General features: G+C 37.7%; 2 protein-coding genes across 4 annotated transcripts in view; both read right to left on the minus strand.

Moving 5' to 3' along the window:
* Window positions 1–14,227, minus strand: part of FBXW10B (F-box and WD repeat domain containing 10B) — a 181,613-nt gene extending 167,386 nt beyond the window's left edge. The window contains exon 1 of one of the 2 annotated variants that reach the window (XM_007483407.3): window positions 13,426–14,227. In XM_007483407.3, coding sequence (XP_007483469.1) covers window positions 13,426–13,921 — 496 coding nt within the window. In that variant the 5' untranslated portion in view covers window positions 13,922–14,227. The remainder of the gene's footprint in view (window positions 1–13,425) is intronic. The other variant, XM_016430902.2, reaches the window with a different exon arrangement.
* A 1,682-nt stretch (window positions 14,228–15,909) lies between these two features.
* TRIM16 (tripartite motif containing 16) overlaps window positions 15,910–25,108 on the minus strand; it is a 50,846-nt gene continuing 41,647 nt past the window's right edge. For both annotated transcript variants that reach the window (XM_056817480.1, XM_001374051.4), the window contains one exon: window positions 15,910–23,147. In XM_056817480.1, coding sequence (XP_056673458.1) covers window positions 22,600–23,147 — 548 coding nt within the window. In that variant the 3' untranslated portion in view covers window positions 15,910–22,599. The remainder of the gene's footprint in view (window positions 23,148–25,108) is intronic.

Consider the following 25,108-nt stretch of genomic DNA (forward strand, 5'->3'; position numbering starts at 1 on the left):
GCTGCATCCCAAAAGGTTTGAAAGGATGTTTCGCCATTGTCATTTTCCTTGATGAAATTATTAATTGTTTCTATGATTTCTTCTTTAACTAAACGGTTTTGGAGTATCATATTGTTTAATTTCCAATTGGTTTTAGATTTGGTTTTCCATGTACCATTACTAATCATTATTTTTATTGCCTTGTGATCTGAGAAGGCTGCATTCATTATTTCTGCTTTTTTGCATTTGTGTGCTATGTTTCTGTGACCTAATGTATGGTCAATTTTTGTGAATGTGCCATGTGGTGCTGAGAAGAAGGTGTATTCCTTTTTATCCCTATTTATTTTTCTCCATATGTCTATTAATTCTAATTTTTCTAAGATTTCATTCACTTCTTTTACCTCTTTCTTATTTATTTTTTTATTTGATTTATCTAAATTTGATAATGGTTGGTTTAAGTCTCCCACTAGTATGGTTTTATTGTCTATTTCTTCCTTCAATTCGCCTAGTTTCTCCATTAGAAATTTGGGTGCTATATTATTTGGTGCATACATGTTGATTAATGATATTTCCTCATTGTCTAGAGTCCCTTTTAACAAAATATAATTACCTTCCCTATCCCTTTTGATCAGGTCTATTTTTGCATTGGCTTTATCAGATATCATGATTACTACTCCTGCCTTCTTTCTGTCAGTTGAGGCCCAGAAGGTCTTACTCCATCCTTTAATTCTGACCTTGTGGGTGTCAACCCGCCTCATGTGTGTTTCTTGAAGACAACATATGGTAGGGTTTTGGATTCTAATCCATTCTGCTATTCGTCTACGTTTTATGGGTGAGTTCATCCCATTCACGTTCAAAGTTATGATTGTCATTTGTGGACTCCCTGGCATTTTGATTGCCTTCCCTAATTCTAACCTTTTCTTCTTTGGCTCTACCTTTTAGTCCAGTGATTTACTTTGAATCAGTGCCCCTTGTCCCCTCCCTTGATGTTTCCCTTTTTAGTCCTTCCCTTTTTCTTCCCTCCCCCTCCCCCCTCTCTTTCCCTCCCTTTTTGTTCTCCCTCTCCCCCTCCCCCCTTGGTTTTCCCTTCTCCTTACCCTTGTTGGGTAAGATAGAATTCAAGATCCCAATGGATCTGGATGTTTTTCCCTCTCAGAGTTGATTTCCCTGAGATTGAGGTTTAAGTAAACCACCCCCCCTCTCTTCCTCTCCTTCTTATAGGAGTTTTCTTCCCCTCCCCTTCCCATGTGAATCTTTGTGTGAGAACGATTATTCTATTTGGTCTTTCTTTACCCCCTATTTATACATTACATTTTCCCCACATGTTAGTATACATAGATTGATATAAATGTAGTCCTTATAGAAGAGAGTTTGAGTAAAAGAAGAAGATAACATTTTTCCCCTTTCCTTAATATTTACCTTTTCAGGTATTCCTTGCTCTTTGATTTTCGGTATCAAACTTTCCACAGAGATCTGGTCTTTTCTTTGCAAAAAGTTGGAAGTCTTCTATTTTGTTGAATGCCCATACTTTCCCCTGGAAGTATATAGTCAGTTTTGCTGGGTAGCTGATTCTTGGTTGGAGACCCAGCTCTCTTGCCTTTCTGAAGATCATGTTCCATGCCTTACGATCATTCAGAGTAGAACTTGCAAGGTCTTGTGTGACCCTGATTGGCATTCCTTTATATCTAAATTGTCTTTTTCTGGCTTCCTGTAGGATTTTTTCTTTTGTTTGATAGCTTTGGAATTTGGCAATTACATTCCTGGGAGTTGTCTTTTGGGGGTTTAGTGTAGAAGGTGTTCTGTGAGCTCTGTCAGTGGCTGTATTGCCCCCTTGTTCTAGAATCTCTGGGCAATTTTCTTTGATTATATCTTGTATCACCATGTCCAGTTTGGTGTTTATTTCTGGCTTTTCTGGGAGTCCAATTATTCTTAAATTTTCTCTTCTCCCTCTATTTTCCAGATCTATCACCTTGTCGGTGAGATATTTTATGTTCTCTTCTAATTTCTTGGTGTTTTGGCTTTGCTTTATTAGTTCTTGCTTTAAAGCCTGGTTTTCTTTTACAGTTTGGTCAAACTGGTTTTGTAGATGCATGAATTTCTTTTGCATTATTTCCCACTTTTCCTCCCAGAGGGCTTCCATCTTTTTGGTCATTTCTGATTCAAATTCTTCATGGGTTTGTGGAGTGTTTCTATTTCCTTTGGAAGATTTTGGAGAATTTTCTTGTATATCTTCTTCTATCTGCTCTGTATTTTGTATTTTGGCTCCATAGAATGTGTCCAAAGTCGCCCCTTTCTTCTTATTTTTCTTGGTATTTTGGGGCTTCTGTGCTTCTGTGGAGTTTGCCATCTCTGAATGTGGAGGATTAGCTTTTCTTATCTCTGTCTGGTGATCAGAGGCTTTAGTCCGGGGCAGATGTTGGTTCTATGAGCTTTCCCTGGGTTAAACTGAATATGCCTCACTTGAACTGGAATGGAAGGGTCAGACCACGAGGCCACACTCTCCCCCGGCTCGCTTTCAGGAAGTTGCCTTCAGAATAGCTGGCCGTGAGGCTGTTTCGTCGGCCTGTGGGGGGATGGGCTGCAGCTTTCCCAAGCTCCGAGGGCAAGGACTTTCACTGAGACTTGGATAGCAGGATCCAGCCCGTGAGGCTGCCTTGCCCGCCCTGAGGGTTGCTGTTGTTTCAACCAGCTCTCTGCAGCGGAAGCCCCAGGCAGTAACTTTCACTGGGACTCAAGGCCCTGAGGGTTGTTGTTCCGAGGACCCTGCTCTCTGAGCCCGGCCCGGCTGCGGCTTCCAGGAGCCTTGGACTCTGCGCTCCTACCCCCGAGGTCCGAGTGATCTCGGGTTCTGGCTTTTGAGGGGAGCCGTACCTTTTGAACCGGGTCCAGGTCCAGGAGGAGGGTTCCCAGGGTCTGTGCTGTTGATCGTTTTGAATTTCGGCGCCTTAGGAGCTTATATTTTGAGATCAGTAGGGAAGGGTTTTCCGGAGATCTGAGCTTTAGCTTTCTCTAAGCCGCCATCTTAACCGCTAGACGCCAGTTGGTGTTAGGAGCTTGGACAGGGAGGAGGCCCGCAGACAGCTTTCCTTCAGATCACTCACGTGAGTTAAAGACTGATTCTTTCCACCTTGGCCCTTTGGGCCTAAAACTCCCTCTGCCTTGGTCAGAGGTTGAGTAGCCCCTTTCCCTTTTCTCTTCTCTCCTTCTCTCCCTCTCCTTTTCCCTACTCCCATTGTGATTAAACCTCCATAAACTCCATTCTGACTTGAGTGTTTCATTTTAGGAATTTCATAAGTAAATTCCTTGGCAGCCATTGTTCAATATTACATCAATCTTAAAAAAGGTGAAATTTTCACCATTACAGTTCACCAAATCCAGACTCATCAAAAGAGCTCAACCTAATTGGATCCAACAGCTGCTGAGAACAGATTAATTAATTAATTAATTAATGATTATTAGATGATTAATAGATGAAGAGAAAGGAGTTATTAAAAGACCTGGAAAAGCAAAGAAGAAACATAATACCAACAAAACAAGTGGTTTGACTTTAACCATATCTATGTGCAGGGAACAGAAGTCCTATGTTGAGCTCACCATCCTACCAGTTTTCAAAAGGGGTGCGGATTCAAAAACTTGCTTTCTGGGAATACACACACACACATATTAAAATTAGCTTTTGGTGAACATTGGAACACAATGATGAACCACCATATTTAGTGTTTACTTGGAAAAATCCATTTAAAATCTGACAATAGTCTTGGAGAATGGGTCAGTAATGGCAGACTCGAAAATACAGTAGAGTAGATGCATACAATTCCATAATCTCTTAACTTGTTCAAGGACCAGTGGCAGATTTTCCAGTACATTAGACCTTTTCTCTTGTTGTCTTCATACCCCTACTGCCTATAGTTGTGTCAGGCCTGTAGAAGGGCCTTATGAAAGGCTTTTTGAATGGTTGAATGAATGAGTGGATGAATAAATGGATAGCTAACATGTGGACAGAGTCCCATTTCTGAACTTTTACTTAGCTTAGAGTTATGCACAACGTTAACTTATATTTCCTTTCTTTCATGAGTTAGGCAAGTGGGATAGGGTTTGCTCCTCTACAATCCTCACAGTATCAAGGGAAGTTGAGAAAAGTCCTCCAGCTCATCAGGAGGACCTCCAGTGGTGAAGTTCTGAGAGTCCGTGGACAAGAGTCACACAGCATGGGCTAGTATGAATGGGTTGTAAACTGCATGCAGTGAGCCCTGAGGGGATACTCAGATCACTGAGGTGATGTGACTTGACAGAGGCTTTGGATCCCATTGGCTGCCTTTGCCTAGATCATTATGTCTGATAATTCTCTAAGTCTGCTCTTAGTACTGGCCCCATGAAATCCTCATAGTTGGTCTTATCTCACAAGAAGAAAAAATTCAGACAATAATAGCATTGATGCTGATACACTAAAATCTCTTTGACATGGGATTCTGTCAGCAGCAGGGCAGGAGGTGGTAGTATCCTCTGAAGCTGGAGACAGGCTTCATTTCGGTTCCCAGGGATTACTCATCATGCACTTACCTTTCATCCACTAAGCTCAGTCACCTCCACCACTCTAGAAAGCTACAGTGTGGCTCACAAAATCATTCAGTGTAGAAGGGGGTTCATGCAGGGCATTTCTGTGCCCCAGGGTGGCCACATAGCAGACTGCATCCTTTGTACCTGGGGTGCTTTCTGTTTATAGGAGAGATCCTTTGTCTTGGTTTTCAGTGATTTCATAAGACTTCTTTCTCCCAGTGTAGGGTTGTCTGTCCACTGATGTTAAGTGTCATTGTCCCAGTCATTCTATAACCATTTAGGAGAGATACAAACAATTTCCAGTGATCTTTTCCAGTGTAAACATTTCTAGATGAGCTTTTAAATGCCTGTTGTGCCAAGGCACATATTGTCATCCTGACATGGATGAATATTTAAAAAAATATAAATTGTCTAGATTAACAGAAGAAGAAATAGAATTCTTAAATAATCCCATATCAGAAAAAGAAATCCAACAAGCCATCAAAGAACTCCCTAAGAAAAAATTCCCAGGGCCTGATGGATTCACTAGTGAATTATATCAAACATTAAAAGAACATCTAATCCCAATACTATACAAACTATTTGACATAATAAGCAAAGAGGGAGTTCTACAACATTACTTTTATGACACAAATATGGTATTGATTCCAAAACCAGGCAGGTCAAAAATGGAGAAAGAAAACTATAGACTAATCTCCCTAATGAACATAGATGCAAAAATCTTAAACAGGATACCAGCAAAAAGACTCCAGTAAGTGATCAAGAGGATTATTCACTATGATCACATGGGATTTATACCAGGAATTCAAGAATGATTCAAAATCAGGAAAGCCATCCACATAATTGACCATATCAGCAAGCAGACCAACAAAAATCACATGATTATCTCAATAGATGCAGAAAAAGGCTTTGACAAAATACAACACCCATTCCTATTGAAAACACTAGAAAGTATAAGAATAGAAGGGTCTTTCCTAAAAATAATAAACAGTATATATCTAAAACTATCAGACAACATCATCTGCAATGAGGATAAACTAGATTCATTCCCAATAAGATCAGGAGTGAATCAAGGATGCCCATTATCACCTCTATTATTTGACACTGTACTAGAAACACAGAATAGTATACATGTCAGACCTTTGGGAAGGGAAAATTTTAAAACCAAGCAAGACTTAGAAAGAGTCACAAAATGTAAAATAAATAATTTTCACTACATCAAATTTAAAAGTTTTTGTACAAACAAAACCAATGTAACTAAAATTAGTCCAGACATTAATGCATTGTTGGTGGAGTTGTGAATTGATCCAACCATTCTGGAGGGCAATTTGGAACTATGCCCAAAGGGCACTAATAAACTGTCTGCCTTTTGACCCAGCCTTAGCACTGCTGGGTGTGTACCCCAAGAAGATAGTAAGGAAAAATACATGTACATGAATATTCATAGCTGCGCTCTTTGTGGTGGCAAAAAAATTGGAAAATGAGGGGATGTCCTTCAATTGGGGAATGGCTGAACAAATTGTGGCATATGTTGGTGATGGAATACTATTGTGCTCAAAGGAATAATAAAGTGGAGGAATTCTATGTGAACTGGAACAACCTCCAGGAATTGATGCAGAGGGAGAGGAGCAGAACCAGGAGAACATTGTACACAGAGACTGATACACTGTGGTACAATTGAATGTAATGAACTCCTCCTTTAGTGATAATGCAAAGTCCCTGAACAACCCGGAGGGATCTACAAGAAAGAACACTATCCACATTCAGAGAAAAAACTGTGGGAGTAAAAACACCAATGAAAAACAATTGCTTGGTGACATGGTTGAAGGGGATATGATTGAGGATGTAGCCTCTAAATGAACATCCTAATGCAAATACCAACAACATGGAAATGCGTTCTGATCAAGGACACATGTAATACCCAGTGGAATTGCATGTCGGCTATGGGAGGGGTTGGGGAAAGGGAGGGAGGAACAGAAAATGATGTTTGTAACCACAGAATAATGTTTGAAATTGACCAAATAAAAAATGTTTAAAAAAAAGAAAATAACTTTTGGGTATTTTAATAGGTACAACGCTAATAGGTAAATTAATTCAGGTAGGATTGTCATTTTTATTATATTGGCTTGGGCCTATCCATGAGCAATTAATATTTTCCCAATTGTTTAGGTCTGACTATTTATATGAAAAGTGTTTTGGAATTATGCATATAGAGTTGCTAGGTTTCTTTTGGTAACTATACTCCCAGGTGTTTTATATTATCTACAGTTATTTTAAATAAAATTTCCTTTTCTATCTCTTTCAGTTTAACTTTAATAGAAATGCTAATGATTATGTGGGTATATTTTGTATCCTGCAACTTTGCTAAAGTAGTTCATTGTTTCTATTAGAAATTTGTTTGATTCTTTAGGACTCTGTTCATAAATCATCATATCCTCTGCAATGCTTAGTATTTGGTATTATTTGATTGTCTCTGGTGCCTTTTATCAAGATGTAATTTCCTTCCTTATCTTTTTTGATTAGATCAATTTTTACTTTTGCTTTGTCTGAGATTAAGACTGCTACTCTGCTTTTTTTTTTTTTACTTTGGCTGAAGCATAATAGATTCTGACCCTTACTTTGACTTGGTGTGGGTCTCCCTGCTTCACATGCATTTCTTATAGACAGAATATTGTGGGATTTGAGTTATTTTGGTGCTTGGTGTAGACCCAGTTGCCTTTGTGACACTCAAAGTGTCCTTTCTTCTACTGATTGGATGGCTTCTTGTAGAGAGGCTTACAACAATATTTTTTCCAGTCAGACTTGTTTTCAGTTTCTGGGTTGTCTCTTGTGTTGGGCTGTTTCCTCCCACTTTGGGTATCTATTCTAGGGCAGGAGAGTAGTAAGGGCTAGGTATTTGAGATTAAGTGACTTGCCCAGGGTCACAAAACTACTAGAGTGTCTGAGGCCAGATTTAACCCTAGGTCCTCACAACTCCAGGCCTTGTACTTCATCCACCAAACCAGCTAACTGTCCCACAAAGAATAATTTTATAGGGCTAGAAAAAAATAATAACAAAATTCATCTGGAGAAACAAAAGATCAAAAATATCAAGAGAATCAATTTTTTATTTATTTATTTATTTTATTTTTAGATCTATTTAAAAATTTTTAAAATCTATTTCTATATTTCCATGATTCATTTTCTTTCCCTCCCCAGAGCTAATTCCACTGGATTTTACAAGTATTATAACTTGATACCTATGTCCATGTTATTCATTTTTGTAGTAATCTTTTAAAACCCCAACCCAAAATTATATACACATATAAACAAATGATAAGTCATATGTTTTTCTTCTGTGTTTCTACTCTCACAATTCTTTCTCCAGGGGCAGGTATGGATGGAAGACTCAGTTGAGGGAATGGAATGCAAAGAGCCAAAATGGTTGTGTAATAGACCAGGATGAGGAAGGATGGGATAACTATCTCATATACTGGAGGAATGGGTGGAGGAACTGCCATGGAGAAGGGGAGGAGGGTGGGGTAGGGCTGAGAGTATTAGAACCCAGCTTTCATCAGACCTGGGATGAAGAGAGAACAACACAAACAATTTTATGGGTAAAATTTTCTTAATGTACAGTGAAATAGGAAGGAAGGGAGATGAATAAGGGAAGGACTGGGAATCTCCTTGGGGAATGAAGAGAATTAGAGAAGGAAGGGTAGATTAATAGAAAGGAGGACAAGGGATAAGAAAAGCAAAGGAAGGGAGAGATACCTAGAAGGGAGTACATATTAAGAGGTATGGGGGAGGGGAGGAATAAGGGAATCAAGAAGAAGGAGGGTACTGTTGGGGAATAAAGAAGGGATTTGGGGAAAAGTGGATAGAATAAGAAATAAAAGGTAAAGGGGAAAGGACCTTTGGAAAGAAGGGTCAATTTAGAACTAGAAGAGTAAAGGGAGAGGGTGCAGGAGGATTTTGAGAAAGGAATATGAATAGGAGAAGTATTGGGCAAGGACAATTGGACATCTGAAGAAGGGAATGGCAGGAAGAAAGAGGGGACCAAAGAGTGGAGAATTAAGTGGGTAGAATATGCAACTAGTAACCATGGCATTGAGTGTAATGGGATGAATTCACATGGGAAGAACATGGATAGGAGAAAGAATAAAACAAAACAAAACCCAGGATCTGTTTGTTTCCAAGAAACACTGAAAATGGGAGACATGGGTAGTGAAAGTGAGGGGCAAGGGCAGAATATAGTATACTTCAGCTGATTTAGAAAAGGCAAGGACAGCAGTCATGATCCCTGACAGAGTTGGGGTTAAAATGGATACATTTGAAAGGAATTAACAGGGTGATTATATTATATAGGGGGAGGGGTTACTTTGGATAATAAAGCATTATCAATATTGGACCTATATGTACCAACTGTTATGCCATCCAGATTTTTAAAGGAAAAACTAAATGAGATACAGATGTAAATAGATAACAAAATAATAGCAGTGAACTTTAGTTTTCCCCTATCAGAACTAGATAAATCTAACAAAAAAATAAATAAGAAGTTAAGGAGATGAAAAGAACTTTAAATAAAAATAAATAAGATAGATATCTGGAGAACCCACAAACAACTACCTGAGGTAAGTGATAGATCTAAGCCTGAGCATACACATAATCCAAATATAATTTCTGGTGGGACAATAATGATTTAGAGAGCATACTATTCTGCAAAAGTCTTACCTTAATATCATGCTCATTGACCTAGAGAGCCCATTACTGAGGTTAGGTCCTATAGGTATTATTGAGAGAGAGTAAAAAAATTGTGTATGTATGAAAATATTCATGGAAACTTTGTTTGTAATGACAAAATAACTGGAAATAACACAAATATAATGAAAGGGAGAAATGTAAAATTAGGAGCTTATTTTTAGAAAGCATAAGGGAAACAAAATTTTCTTTTTGCAGTTATACAACATTTTGAAAAGAGAGTGAACTAAAAATTTAATTGAAACAACTTAAATGAAGTGGCAGCATATAAAATTTATATTAAATCATCATTATAATATGTGTACATATGTATATATGTTGTCAACACAATGCAGCAAGAAGAAATTAGAGAAATTCTATTTAAAATAACTACAAAATGTTATGTAGTAATTCCCTTGGGAATTTTCATGACATACCTCATTGATTGAAAAAATTATATTTAATTTTTAAAACGTAAGAAAGGGCTAGAAGCTCTGAATGATATACTCAAGATTCCAGAGAGCTAAAGATAACCTATATAACCTAATTCCTGACTTTTTGATGGAGGCAAAAGAATCAGGGTACAGATTAAGACTTTTTTTTTTAACCAGGCCAATAAAGGAATTGATTTAGCTTGATTATGCATATTTATGAAATAGGTTTTGTCTTACTTTCTCAGTTGGAGGGGAATTAGGGATAGAAAAAGTAGGTATCTGTTAATTTTTTAAAAGTACAATTAAGTTTTTTAAAAAAGAAAGGGAAGATTGAATGTGCCTTCATTAGCTGGGAAAAATCTTTTGCAGCAAGATTCCCTGATAAACATCTCATTTCTAAGATACATAAAACTAATTCAATTTTATAATAAGAACCCAATAGATAAATGGCCTGGGGTGTATGGGGTGCTCAGGGAGGAGTAGTATCTCTGGTATGGAAGGCTTGTTGTGCCCTCCTAGAGCAGCCCTCCAACCTCTGACCCTCACCTGATACCCAGCTCTCCCTTGTGGCTCCTAGTAGCTGCTAGCATGCGGCAGTGGCCACACCCCAGGCAAAGGCTTTGACAGGCCGGCTAAACCTTGTGAGGGTAGCAATCGGGTCATTGATCCCTGGTGAACTAAGGCTTTGCTCACCCAGCATGTGAAGACTGCTTCTGCCAAACAGACAGAAGAAACCAATAAGAAGATTCAACGACTGAGAGGGCAACACAGCAAAGCACTGTGGAGTGCTTAGGGTGTGTTGGAGCACAAAAGACAACAAGGCCATCCAATGCAGCTGAGGAAGTCTCCAGGTGTAATGATTTTTCGTGCCAATGGACCCAGGCTTCCAACACTGAGAGAGTGGGACTGTCTCTGTGCATTGACTTTTGTGCTTAAATCTTCACGCACAAGTGTTTTTGTGCACACTCATCTACATCATAGATGAAAGTGCACAAAGACAATCGTCATCCTCTGTTACTGAGAGACTACTACTAGATAAATGGCCAAAGGATATGAAAAAGAAGTTTTCAAAGGATGAAATCCAAGCCAACAATAGTAAAATGGCAAAATACTCTCAATCAGTAATAATCAAAGAAATGCAATTTAAAGCAACTCTGAGGTTCTATTCCTCAAATCAAGAAGTTGGCAAAAAAAGGGGGAGGGTAGTAACAGATGTTGAAAGGGCTATAGAAGAATAGGCACATTAATTCATTGCTAGTATAAGTATAAATTGGTCTAGCCATTCTGGAAAACATTTTGGAACACTGACACAACTATATCATTATTAAGCTGAATCAATAATTAATGAAATTATGAAATGGGAGTAGACACAATTGATTCTTTTGGTATTAATTGGGAATGCCCAGGAGGCTGCAATCATACTTTAATAAGGAGGGAAAAAAGAGTATACAGAAACAAGTGGTGAAAGGAGTAAAAAGGCATGGGAACAAGGGTTGTATTAGTAAATGAAGGAAGGCAGCTGGAGAAAGAGGATGGGAATGGAGAGAGGCACATTACTCACATGTAGGGATTAGAGTTGGAAGAAGTAGGCAGTATGAACCTAATAAAAATGGAAGACTGTTATGTTTGGAAGGAATGGCAAGAGTTTGATGTCTTATTTTTATAGTTTGTTTTTTTTTTTTTTGGTGGAGGGAGACTTTGTGCCACCTAAGGTTAATTTCCTAATATAACCAAATAATCTCAAAGTTGTTAGTAAAACTTTAAAGTTAATACATCCATATTATCTCAAGATTATCAGTACCTTTTGATATTCTGCTGATTTAGAACTTATCTGAGATTGACATATAAGATCAAAAACTGTGACAGCAGTACATAGATGGCTTCCATTGATTCAGCACATATCGGATGTGAATTTTGGTTAATTTGTGGTATAATTTGTACATTGATCTTCTGAATGGTTTGTACATGACTTCTAGGTTCCCCTTCACAATCTTATTTCCTACTATTTCCCCTTTATTTGGGCTACTTTATAAATTTATTATATTGAATAGAAGGCACGGAGGCAATCAAGGAGACCAAAAGCAAGATACAATTTTAACATATAGGCTTATTTTCCAAAGAGATAAAAAATAAAAAGAGACTTTTATGAACAAAAATATTTATAGCATCTCTTTTTATAGCCATAAAGAACCAGAAATTAAGAAGATTCTATCAATTTAGAAATGTCTGAACAAATTGTGTTACGTAAGTATTACAGAATATTATCAGTTCAGAAGAAATGGTAAAAGGGGTGGTTTCAGAGAAACCTGGAAATATATTTATGAACTAATATAGAGCAAAATGAGCAGAACCAGGAGAAGAATTTATAATAACAACATGTATAAAACAACTTTTGAAGTACTTAAAACTTTTATTACTGAAATTAACAACAATGATTCTGGAAGACTGATAATGAAGACTGCTACACACCTCCTGGCAAGAGAGGTGATAAAATCAAAATTATGAGGATCAGTTCTGCTTGACTGGAATATTATGTTAAGAGCTTTCTTTTTCTTTTTTTTAAATAGAGAACAGAGAGAAAATAAATGCTTATTGATTTAAAAAATAAAAATTTTAAAAAGTCACATTTACAGAATAACTTCAGGGTTACAAAGCACTTTCCTTAAAACAAACCTAGAAGGTAGGTAGCTCAAGTATTATCATCACCATTTTACTGATGGAGAAACTAAGGCTAAGAGAAGTGACCTATCCAAGGAGTCAAATCTAGGTTGGACACAAAAACCACACAGGGCTTCAATCAAATCCTGTTAAGGAATTTAATACCTGTCCCCTTGCATGAGTCACTTAATCTTTTTCAGCTCTGGTTTCCTTGTTTATAAATGAGGGAGTTGGACTCAATGGCCTTTAGTTCTCTTCAGCCTATAAATCTAGGATCCTATGAATGGTTTTAATAATCCTTAAAGTAAATGGGTTTTGTTTTATTGAGTATAGTAATAGCTATTACTAGTTTAATAACAAACAATAATAAATAGTTTAATAAATACTTTAGCAAAGTAGGTTTTAGCATTACTAATATGGCATAACTGAAACTAGCGTTGTGTACATGGGCAAATCATTTCACCTTATTAAGCCTCAGTTTGCTCAATGGAAATAATGTTTACACTACCCACTTTCCAAGGCTGTTGTGAGAAAAGTGCCATATAAATATAAACTTATATTATTATTTTACATTTATGTGATGCTTTGTTTACAAAATGTGTTCAGATTTATCTGACAAATTAAATATACTTGTCCTGTCATGATAGACACTATAATAAATGTCTTTTGAATCATGCTGGGCACCATGTTTCATATCTAGTTCCAACTTTGTGTGAATCTGAGAAATTCAAATTCTCCTTAAGTTTCTGTTTCTGTCTCCAAATATTATGTGAAATTTGTATCTCCCCCTTCTTAGGTCTGTTGTGGAGATGGAAAGGGAATGCATAAGAGCAGTAACAGTTACAATAGTTTCCCATTTCTTCAAGGAAAGGGTGAATAAGGGTGGTAATAGTCCCTGTTTTTTTTTTTTCTATGCTCAAATAGGATCAAAGGTCAGGTGGAGGGATACAGAAAGAATACTAAGTGTTCTTGAAAAGTCCTCCTTTATACCGCATTGTTTTTTTACAAAAGCCCAGGGTCCCAAGATGTTCTTCTAACCCTATTTGCCAACCCCTGAGCTTTTCCCTAAGGTAATTACCTCCACTTATCCTTTGCTCTCTCAAAAAGAGGATTTGGACCACACTGGCAGCCAAGAATAGTAATTGGCAATCGCACATCTGTAGAAGTAGCAGGGTGTAATTGACTTTCATGCGATGGGAAGAGCTTGCAAACCATCGCAGAGTGTCCAGCATCATATCTTTCATCTTTTCATCCATTCTCTTTATTCCAGAGCATGTGCCATTATGATCAACTTGCTGGTTGATAATAGATCGGGACCTGAAATAGGTGAAATCCTTTGCAAGAGATGTACTGAGTAGTCTCTGGAAATAATACAGTAAATCCAAACTTTTCAGCTGCTTCAGAATCCTTACGAGAAACTGCTGCCGAAACTTGCCACTAATCCTCCAAAACCACTCCTTGGTGGAGAAAATTTTCCAAGCTAAAACACAAGTTTCACATTTTTGGCACACTGGAACTACCTGATTTTTCTGCTGACATCGTAGCTCTGGAGCATGTTCAAGCTTGAATTCCATGACCTGAATCGAGTACTTTCATTTTATTCTTTCGAGTTCAGAGATACTACATGACAAATTCAGTAGAAGAGGAAACCTTTGATGAATGCTCCAATAGACTCTTTTCCATTATAAATTCATCCCAGAGAAATAGTCCAATTATGAGAGGTGGAAATCAGATCAGGCGAGGTAGAAGCCTCATCTCTCTGTAGTCGCACTGCCTTTAGAAGCTTCTATTGTATTGAACTCCTAGGAGACATAGTTTTACCGTAAACCTCCTAGAACTAGTACTAATCTACTTTTGCTGCTGTATTTTATGTTATAGGCAGGCAATTTTGAACTTGTCTTGACCTTTGGCATAAGGGAAATATGACTTATCTATTCTTGAATGTGGTCAAACACCCACATTTTATAATTATATATATATATATATATATATACATATATATATATATATATATATATATGTTCACCTGCTAGAAGAATTTGGTTTTAGAAGTCAGTACCTTGTTGCAAGAAGAGAGCTTTTGTGGCTAAACTCCTGGAGAAGGGTATCTTTTTTAAGTGCTTCCACTTATTTCCTCTTTCTTCTTAACTCCCTACAATCTACTTCTAGCCCCATCACTCAACCAAAATTGCTCTCAAAAGTTATTAATAATAACAATCACCAAATCTAATATCCTTTTTTTAAACCCTTGCCTTCCATCTTAGAATCAATACTGTGTTTATGTTCTAAGGCTTTTGTCTTAGAGCAGTATGGGCTAGGCAATGAGGGTTAAGTGACTTGCCCAGGGTCACACAGCTAGAAAGTATCTGAAGCCATATTTGAACCAGGGACTTCCTGTTTCTAGGCTTGACTCTCAATCCACTGAGCCACCCAGCTGCCCCCTCTAATATCCAATCCTCATCCTTTTTGACCTCTCTGCAGGTTTTGATGCTGTCAATCACCCTTAATTTTTTTCAATTACATGTAAAAACATTTTTTTACTACAAACCCTTTCTGACATTTTGCAATTCAGATTTTCTCCCTCACCTTGCCCCCACCCCCCCAGGTAAATGGTTTGTTATAGGTTATAACAGTGCTTTGTGCAATACATATTTTTCTATTTCCCCTACCAAGTCAACTCTTTTTTTATGATTCTCCTGCATCACTCATTTCTTTTCCCAACTTTTCTTCCACCTTTCTTATTTGATTTTTACAATCTTTTCTGAGCTCCTCCAATAATTCCTTTGGGCTTGATAATAATTCATATTTTTCATAGAAGTTTTGAATGTAAGAGGAGAGCAGAGTTAGCAGGAGGCTATAGCAGGGAGTGAAGAGCAAGACAAGAGCAAACCACAACCCCCTTCTCTCACCCCATATCGGCTGTACCATGTTCCAAATTTAATCCCTAGATTAAGACCCTGAGATCCTACCTAGGCAAATACTGGTCCAAGACAACTCACAAACCTTGAAATTTTAAACCTGTGGAATCCCAGTTTGGGCTTGGGATAAAGACATAGTTCACACTTTGGGGCGAGGACACAGTTCTCCAGGGGAGCCTCCCCCAACCCCCAGGTCTTTTTGCCCAAAACTAAGGGTGGAACTCCAGAAACGGGCCATCAAGGATGTGCCTGATTAAAAGGAGTACACAAAAAGACCAAAATATTGAGTCTAAGCCTGGGGCTAGAATTTGATTAGCCCTGGACCTGATCAAGTTCAGAGAGAGATCAAAAGCTTTCACCCAAGCCTGTGAAAAATCTTTAAGCTATCAGCATCTCAAGGGTCAATTGAATCAGCAAGGAGTGCTTTGGGTAAATATTTATAAACATATAAACTTCCTAGGTTAACAAAAGAGGAAATGGAATACTTACATAATCCCATCTCAGAAAAAGAAACTGAACAATCAAGAAATTTTCTAAGAAAAAATCCCCAGGGCCAGATGGATTCACAAGTGAATTCTATCAAATATTGAAAGAACAATTAATTTCAATACTATAGAAATTATTTGACAAAATAAGCAAAGAAGGAGTTTTACCAAATTCTTTTTATGACACAAATATGGTACTGATTCCAAAGCCAGGCAGGTCAAGAACTGATTAAGAAAACTATAGACCAATCTCCTTAATGAACATAGATGCAAAAACCTTAAATAGAATACTAGCAAAAAGACTCCAGCAAGTTATCATGAGGATTATTCACTACGATCAGGTGGGATTTATATCAAGAATTCAAGGATGGTTTAACATTAGGAAAACCATCCACATAATTGACCATATCAATAATCAAACCAACAGAAATCTCATGATTATCTCAATAGATATAGAAAAAGCCTTTGACAAAATACAACCCCCATTCTTATTGAAAACACTAGAAAGTATAAGAATAGAAGTGTCATTCCTCAAAATAATAAACAATCTATATTTAAAACCATTAGTAAGTATCATCCACAATGGGGACAAGTTAGAAGCCTTCCCATTAAGATCAGGAGTGAGGCAAGGATACCCATTATCATCTCTATTAGTTAATGTTATTCTAGAAATGCTAGGGATAGCAATTAGAGAAGGAAAAGAAATTGAAGGGATTCATATAAGCAATGGGGAAACTAAATCATCACTCTTCAACATTGATTCTAGTCATTTTTTTGGTCATTTTTGCCAATTTGTAGGGTATGAGATGAAATTACAAAGTTGTTTTGATTTACATTTCTCTTGTCTTTTTACATTTTTCTAGTGATATGGAGCATTTATTTTCATGTGGCAACAAATACTTTGTAGTTCTTTTGAAAACTGTAACCTGTGAGCATTTGTATATTGGGGAATTATTATTAGTCTTATATTTCATCTTAAATATTATAGCCATTAATATATCTCAGATACAAAATTTTTGTCAAAGAAATTCAGTACAAATATATTTCCCCCCCATTTGACTATTTCCCTTTTTATCCTAGGTGCATTAATGCTGGCATAAAGTTTATAGAAAAAATGGGATTGAAGAACAGGGGATACAGAAAGTTTTATAGCAGGGAAAGGGAAGGAAAGTTGAAGGGAGAGAGGAAATATGGCTGCTGGTGAAGTAAAAGGAGAGAGATGCCCCCTGATGAGAGTCTACTTTTGAAAAATGGGGTTTCCGAGAAATGGGCCAGTTATGATCGCCTGAGGGGATGTCATCTCTATAGAATGATGTAGCAGATACCCCAGAGCAGGTAAGCACGGATCCTCCTAAGGAACAAGCCTCTCCCTAGACTTAGTCACCCAGCAGGGGTACAATAAGGACTGTTTATAGTTGACTGGCTGTCCTGAGGTTCAGCTCCCTCTATGTCCCCTGAAATGCTAGTCTTCTTATCTGACTGCGATATCCAATAAAGATAAATAATAACAAGTTGGATTGGGAGGGGATCAGGGAAGAGGGAAGAGGGATTCCCTAGAGGAGGGTTGAGTCTCTTTCAGCTTTTGAGCTGAGGCCAGGCTTCACAGGCTGGTGGAGGGTTTCTGTTATTCCTGTCTATGCTAATCTGTGCTAGTTTTCTAAAGTTCAAAGTCTTAGCAGTAGACAGCAAGAGGAAGAAAGTTCTGACTTTCAGAGCTGGTTGGGTCTGTCTCTTGAGGCTAACACCCCTAAAGACCAGCCTTACAGTTCAAACTGCTTCCCTTAAGTCCTTTTGTCCATGACAGGATCACAGGAATCCAGGAAGAGCAAACAATTGGGAAAATCAGGAAAATAGAGACACTTCTATGCAGAGACCAGGAGAGAGCTCCTTCCACTTCCAGGGCCAGGAAGAAAGTGCCTCTCACAAGACCAACTGCCACTCCCAGTTGCCCCTTAATCTATGGGATGAAGGAAAAGAATTAAGATGATGGAGAAGTTACATGGACCTGCCTGATCTCTACCACATAACCTCAAAACAATTTTGATATAAGATCTCAAATGAATTCTAGAGTAGCAGAATCCAAAAAGGGATAGAGTGAAACAATTTTTCTGCCCAGTATTACTTAATATATTGGCACAAAAAATTTCACACTGGGGTGGAGGTGAAGCAGAGATCATAAGGAGATCAAATAGCTGGCCAGAAGATTGTAGGGGTTCCATTTTTCATTCGTAGTGTGATCCCATACCCAGATCTAGGTCAGGGTCCCAGGGCTAGGAGAAGCACTAGCACACACCAGTGCTTGTGATGGCAGGGAAGCAGAGGACGTTGGTCACATTTCCAGGGTGGAAGGAGTACTTGTATTTGCTCACAGGCTTGGAGAATATTAAACACACCTCTCCTTAGATTATACCACCTTGGAAGAACTGAAAACGTTCAAATCCTCAGGGCTAGCTCTGAAGTCAAATGCACAAAGAACCTGAAGCTTGGGACAATGCACCCTACACCAAGGTAACAGAGCCTATCTGTAACAATTTTTTTCCAACTAAAAGACAAGACAAGAAAAAGCCTGAGAGCTGAGAAAACAGCTAGGCACACAATACAGAAAGTTATTTTGGTAACAGGGAAGGCTAAAAACATGAACTCGGAAGAAAATAAACTGCTGTATCCAAAACTTCTTTTTGTTTTGTTTTGTTTTGTTTTGTTTTTAATTTTTAAATTAAATTTAATTAATTAATGTTGAATATTTTTTAGAAGAAGAGGTACACTAATATATTGTTTGTGGTACTGTGAAATGATACAGCTATTGTGGAAAGTAATCTAGAATTATGCAAATAAAGTGACTGTAATTTGGGGGGGACTCACACTCCTTAAATGGAGAAATGAGGGTTAATGGTAGTGAGGAAAAGGTTGATGAAAATGGCTTCCCTTACTACTCCCTCCCAGAGTCCCTGAATTACTTGAGGGAGCAAAATGGAGATATCCCCTTGGTGAAGGCTTACCCCTTGGTGGTCATGCTGGTTCCCAAGGGCTGTGGGGAAGTCTTCTCTACAAGGGACCTCATATATGGGACCTCAATCTGGATATGCGCTGCTTTTTGCTCATGTCTTTCTTGAAAACTGGCAACAAGATGGAGTCTGCCAATGGGCTTACTCTCTAGATTTAAATAAACGAGATTTAATTTGCTATCTGACTGCTTATTTGATTTAATTGTTGATTGGGGCAAAGGGTAAAGGTTAGAGGGGTTGTAGGGTCACCCTAAATCTCTTTCTAAATAAATCTAATTACTGAAGTACAAGGTTTTCTTGTAACCAGGGGAAAGGTAGGAAAATAGGAGAGCACTGCTCACCAATTTGAGTCCAGTATCTCAATAGTTCATGGAATGAAAGTCTTTGAAGAAATTAGGTTTCTTGACAGCAGCCAGCGATGTTTTAAACAGGAATCATCAATGTTGGGATTTCTGTTAGTAACATAAATTTCCACAGGTGTCTTGAAATGGCCCAGAAAAAAGCCCCTCCTTCCACTCCCTCCTGTGTCTCAGCACCCAAGACCCCACTCCTCAGGAGAATTTCCCAGAAGTCCTTGTTCAGTTTCCAACTGTCATTCCTACATTCCAATTTCTCCCAACAGTTCTTTTATCCTACTCCCCATCATTACATTACTAAAAATATCCATAACCTTTGAACCAGAGAATTCATTACTGAGCTTAAATCTCATAGAAGCCTCTGATAAAGAAAGCACTAATATATTCCAAAATAATTACAGCAGCACTTTTTGTGATAAAGAATTGAAAACAAAGTACATATTGGGAATAATTGGGAAACAATTGGGAAATGGCTAAACTGTGGTACATGAATGTAATGGAATGTGTGATAAAATACAGAAACACAGAAAGATCTATGTGAGCAGAATGAATCAAGCAGAGCCAAAAAACCCAACATACACAATAACTATAAAAATGTAAATGGAAAGAATGGCACATAAAAAAAATCAAAGTAAATGTAACCAAATAATAAAAATTAAACAGGACTCAAATGAATAAATACAAGAACACAGTCCTAATGTATGCTTTTGTGAATGGGGAGGCCCTCAGGTGTTACACATTGTACATGTTTTCAGACTTTCTCAATTTATTGTTCAGTTGTGCTGACTCTCAAAGACTGACATTGCTAGCTTTCATATTTTAGCCACCCTTTTCTTTCTTTTAAAATATATTTAATCTGTGGTTTGAATAAAACATAATAGTAAGGAGGACAAGTGGAGAAGGTACTAGGATAGCTATAAATGTGCTCACTATTGCTTCTTGAATACTAAGATAATTCTGCTACCTTGAATGCTATCCCCTGTAATAAGGAATACACAAGAGAGAAGAAAAAGTCAACACAGTTACTGAGAGGTGAAGAGTGAATGTTGTTTTTTAAAATGTTAGGTGAATATGTAACTAGTTGAATTGTACAAAGAACATTCATTAGTTAATTGATGTCAATCTGGTAGGAATTTTATTGCACTATGCCACTAGGCTTTGCACTTGGACATGATATATTATTTTTATTAAGGACTTGGAATAAATACATAGTAAAAACAAAAAATTTAGTAGATGAAATGAAGTTGGTAAATAAAGTCTCAGTTTCTGACTTAGGACTCTGGCAATACCATGCTCTGCCCAATCCAACATTCTTAGATGAAAGGTATGGCTCCTAGTCCAATCTCTGATGCAGGCTGGATGATGCTATCACTGTCCAGATACAATTCTAGATAAAGTGGCTTAGTTCTTGCACCTCCAGCTCTCTTCTGGCCTGAGGAAGAAAGCTTGCTTGGGAGCTAATAAGACTGTTTTCTACCTCAATCCCTATCTCTACGGTTCACCTCAATTTCCTAGAATTTTCATGAATACACTGCCCTATCTCTATCTCCTTTATTCACTGTCACCCATTCAGGATTAAATTTGTCCTCTGGTTTGTGTCTATGTATAAGAAATTCTGCCCTTCAGGACATCTGGAGAACCCTAGGACCCTACTGCCTGTGTACCTCTGTCTTATTTCCATCTCCTTGGAAGCCAACTCTTAGAGGATGGCTTTGCCCCTGCTGTGACTTGAACAGGCTAAGACCCCACTGAAAGGCCTCCTTATCAGTGTACCCATAGTCTCCTGGATGGCTGCTTATGCAGTTCTGGATTTTAAAAGGAGTTTACCAGTGGTTTTGCTTGAAAAAGCTTGAAAAGTTTTGCTGGAGTATCTCAGAGAAAGCAGATTTGACTATAATCTTTCCAGAGGTCTGAAGGGCTGTCTTGTGGAAGAATTTTTCTTACTCTATATAATCCATAAGTTTATACTTTTGTTAGCTGGAAGGTAGAATTTTGGATCAATGTAAGGAATAACTTTATTGCAATCAAAGCTGTTCAGTAACCAAATGGGCTTCCTTGCAAGGTAGCAAATTCTCTGTCAAAAATGCAATTGGGGGGGGGGGGGAGCTGGGTATCTCAGGGGATTGAGAGCCAGGCCTAGAGATGGGAGGTCCTAGGTTCACATCTGACCTCAGACACTTCCCAGCTGTGCGAGCCTGGTCAAGTGTAAGGATAATTTTAGGGTTGTGATCTAATCTAAATTAATTTGGTTGCTGGAGAAAATTCCAAATAAAATGCCCAAGTCAGTTTGGAAATTTATTGTGATTTTAATTAATATAGAGAAAAGGAATTAAGGAGAAGAGAGAGAAGAGGGTATAGGATTTCTCCCGCCTGGCCTGTGCCAGAGGGAGTTCAAAGACCTCCACCACTAGGTCTTTGAAGAAGATTAGAAGCTTTTCTAAGAGGATAGTGTTTGGAAGGTAAAGGAGAAAAGAATCAGTCTAAATTTCGAGAGAGCTCAATGAAGATGGCTCACCTAAACTAGGCTACTCAGCTTCACTCTCTCAGTATAATATCAGGGAAAACTCACCGCCAAAATTGGACAATAGCTGCCACCATGCCAAGATTCTGAACTGCTCAGCAAGCTGCCTCCAGGGCCACCTCTCCGCCAAAAAAGGCCAGAGAGAGGAAGTGACGTGAAATATATATATACGGTTTTTACATCACTTTCCTGCATCTTACAAGTACCCATGGTAACTTAAGCTTGACTTAGGACAGTCCAAGGGTCTATCAGTTGTTTCTGATTTGTCATTTGATAGCACATGTCTGTCATAGGCCATCCTCCTAAATACTTAATCCTCAAGTATGGGTATAGACATTCCTGTTTTTTGTGAGACTAAGTAGGGTGTAGTAATATAAAGTTCACACAAGTCACTTGATCCCCATTGCTTAGCCTTTACCACTTTCCTGCCTTGGAGCCATAACATAGTATTGACTCCAAGATGGAAGGTAAGGGTTTAAAAAAAATGCGATAGGGAGGATTCTGGTTGATATGAAACTTTTTTAGTCCCTTCCAGGTTCTAGAATAATATTAGGCATAACATCTAATACCATAAAATATTTTCAATGCATTTTTAGCAAATGCTGACTTTTATAGATCAAAATCTATTATATTTTTAGTAACCATTCAGAGCACCTAGCAAAATATGATTGAGCTCTCAGGAAATACTATTTAGAATGCCAAAGGGAATAATAAGAAAAGCATCTGGGAATATGCTGTATAAGAACAACACAGTATTAAACAGGGCAGGACAGAGTTAATTATTTTTTCTTTGACAGCTCTAATTTTTAATGTTGGACAATGCAACAACATTTGTCCTACAATTATCCTTAAAGTGCAAGTCACTGTCTTCTAGTTTGTGGTTGGTAGAGGAGTCTGACTTTGACATCTAGATTCTATGAAGTAGCATCTGCTGAGGAAGCAGGAATAACTATTGAGAAAGAAAGATCTATGCTTTTTCACTCAGTTCTATTATTTGGATTGAATTTTCCTTCTTTGAAAGCCAGAATACAGGGTAGACTGGCTCAGCAAAGTCACAGTTAAACTTATGAATCAGAACCATGGTGTCAAATTCAATACCATAGAAGGAGAGAGTGCTCCCTACATAATTCAGGTAGATTCCAAGTCTCTGGAACTGACCACCCTTCAACAGAGTCTCAGAGTCATTGTGCCAGGCACTAAACTCCTTCCCATTCCAGTGAATACTCCAAGAAAAGTTATTCCCTGAGATACGACTATTGCTCTCTGATCCCTTCCGATCTATACTTTTATTAGTCACACCAATATAAACACCTGCTCCCTTAATCTCCAGCTCAAAATAATATTGGTTTAAGTACAGACTCTGCTTGGACAGCACTTGTCGCAAATGCTCAAATCTGCTGGGATGGTCTGGGTATGGATGTTCCCAGGGAGTTGTATTTGTGACCTTGTGGTTGTCTTCTTGGAGCCGAAGATACCTATGAGCTGTATCAGGATCAAATGTGATGGGATATGCATCTAAAGAAACAAAATAAAAAGAGAGCAGTTAAGAAGACGTTGACAATCAAGGGAATACATATTTCAATCCACCTAGACACAGATGTAAAGTAAAACACATTGAGCTCCCTGTTCTTTGGTCAGGTCCATACTCAGGTTATTATTTTAACAAAACAGGATAGGGAAAAAGTAGGGGATGAAAATCATTTGGTTCCTAAATCTATAGGATTTTGACAATTAAACCATTAGTTAAATATGAATAGTGGCTGTTTGTTCATGAAAAGCTTGGAAAAGATTTCATTCTGGAAGTCATCATTGGTTAAAGAAAGATCACTACAGGAAAAATCCCTATTAAAGCTTAGGGCAGAACAAAGTACCCCACAATTCTAATAGATAACAAACTTTGAGCAATGTGAATAAATAATTTTAAGAGTTTAAATAACTAGCTTAACTTTTCCCAAGAGTGATCTATGGCCCAAGTCAACACATCTTAAATCCCCCATATTTAGCAAAATGGGTTGTATTTATATTAAGTCAATTTAAGTCACTACTCAGAAAAAATTAATCTTTTTCTATAAGAGGTATATTCTTATTGCTTGATAAAACTTTATAAGCTTTATCACTTCTACTGCAGGGAGGAAAGCAGAAGAAAGAGAAGTAGAAAAAGGTGGAAGACAGGGGAAGAGATTTCATTTTTTAGTAGGGATGCAATTCAAGAGTTCAAACCTCAGTTCGAAGCAATGAATAAATATGATTGGGCAGGACAGATTCTAGGGTAGATTTTAAAATAATGACCATTCTGATCAATGATAGGGAAAATATCAACTTAAGGGCACCATATAAGAAAAATTAATTTATTCATTTTAGAAAACAAAACTACCAAATGTCCAACTTATCCACTTTTAAAATTAAAAAATGGGAAAAATAATTTATAAATAAAATCATGTGTGTATGTGTGTGTATGTGTTCCATATTATAGCTGGTATTACTAATCTTATTCCAAAGCCTTATCATGGTATGGAGATAACACTAGGTACTCCAAAGGCTAAGAAGGATTCAAGCTCTAGTAATCTTTAAGTTTAAAAAATCATCCAATTTTTATTAATTCCTTTTGTTTCTACTTCATATTAATTTCCAAATATATCCATTTCTCTTACTTCAACTTAGCAGGTATTCCCTTATTACAAAGATTTTAAAAGAACAAGGGTGGGGGAAAGTTCAGCAATACAAGGAGTACTTCAAGGGGGAAGGCTAGATGACTCAGTGGATTAAGAATGAAGCCTCAATATGGGAGGTCCTGGGTTCAAATCTCACCTCAGACACTTATGGAAGGTTAGAGTTTTAAAAAAATAAAAATATATCAACCGTGTCTGACAGCAAACACACTATTCCATTCAAATTCTCCCTTCTTTGAAATGAAGGGGGCAGGGTACATTTTCTCTTATATTCTCCAGGGCCAGATCTGATCATTATAATGTCATGCATTCAGTTTCTTTTTCCTTAAGCTTTCTGATTACTACTGTGAATGGACAGAGGAATTTATATCCCCATTCTCCTAGGCATGATTCCTATTTCACAATGATAGTACATTTAAAGCTCAACTATATCAAGTTCTAGTTAAAAATAAGTCTTTGAAAACTTGCTGATGTGGCATAGTTTTAATTCAACCTTTCTCATCCTGAACAGGATTTTCTGGTTAATATTTAGAAGATGGAGGAGCAAACCAGAGCTGCTCCATGTCACCACGAGAATCCTCTCCAACCAAGATTGAAATATCTCCACAAAATGAATACAGGAGTAAAAGAACCAACAAGAAGACAGAGTGAAACAACTTTCAAGAAAAGGAAAACCCAAAAGATAGGCAGAGAACATCTGGGGCACTGGAATGAAAGGAGAGCAAAGCCAGCAAGAGGCTGTAGTAAGGAGAGAAGAGCAAGCCAAGAACAAGTCACCCCACATCTGCTTTCACAGGTTCAGAACCT

Source organism: Monodelphis domestica, chromosome 2 (genome assembly GCF_027887165.1).
Source record: "Monodelphis domestica isolate mMonDom1 chromosome 2, mMonDom1.pri, whole genome shotgun sequence".
NCBI lineage: Eukaryota > Metazoa > Chordata > Mammalia > Didelphimorphia > Didelphidae > Monodelphis > Monodelphis domestica.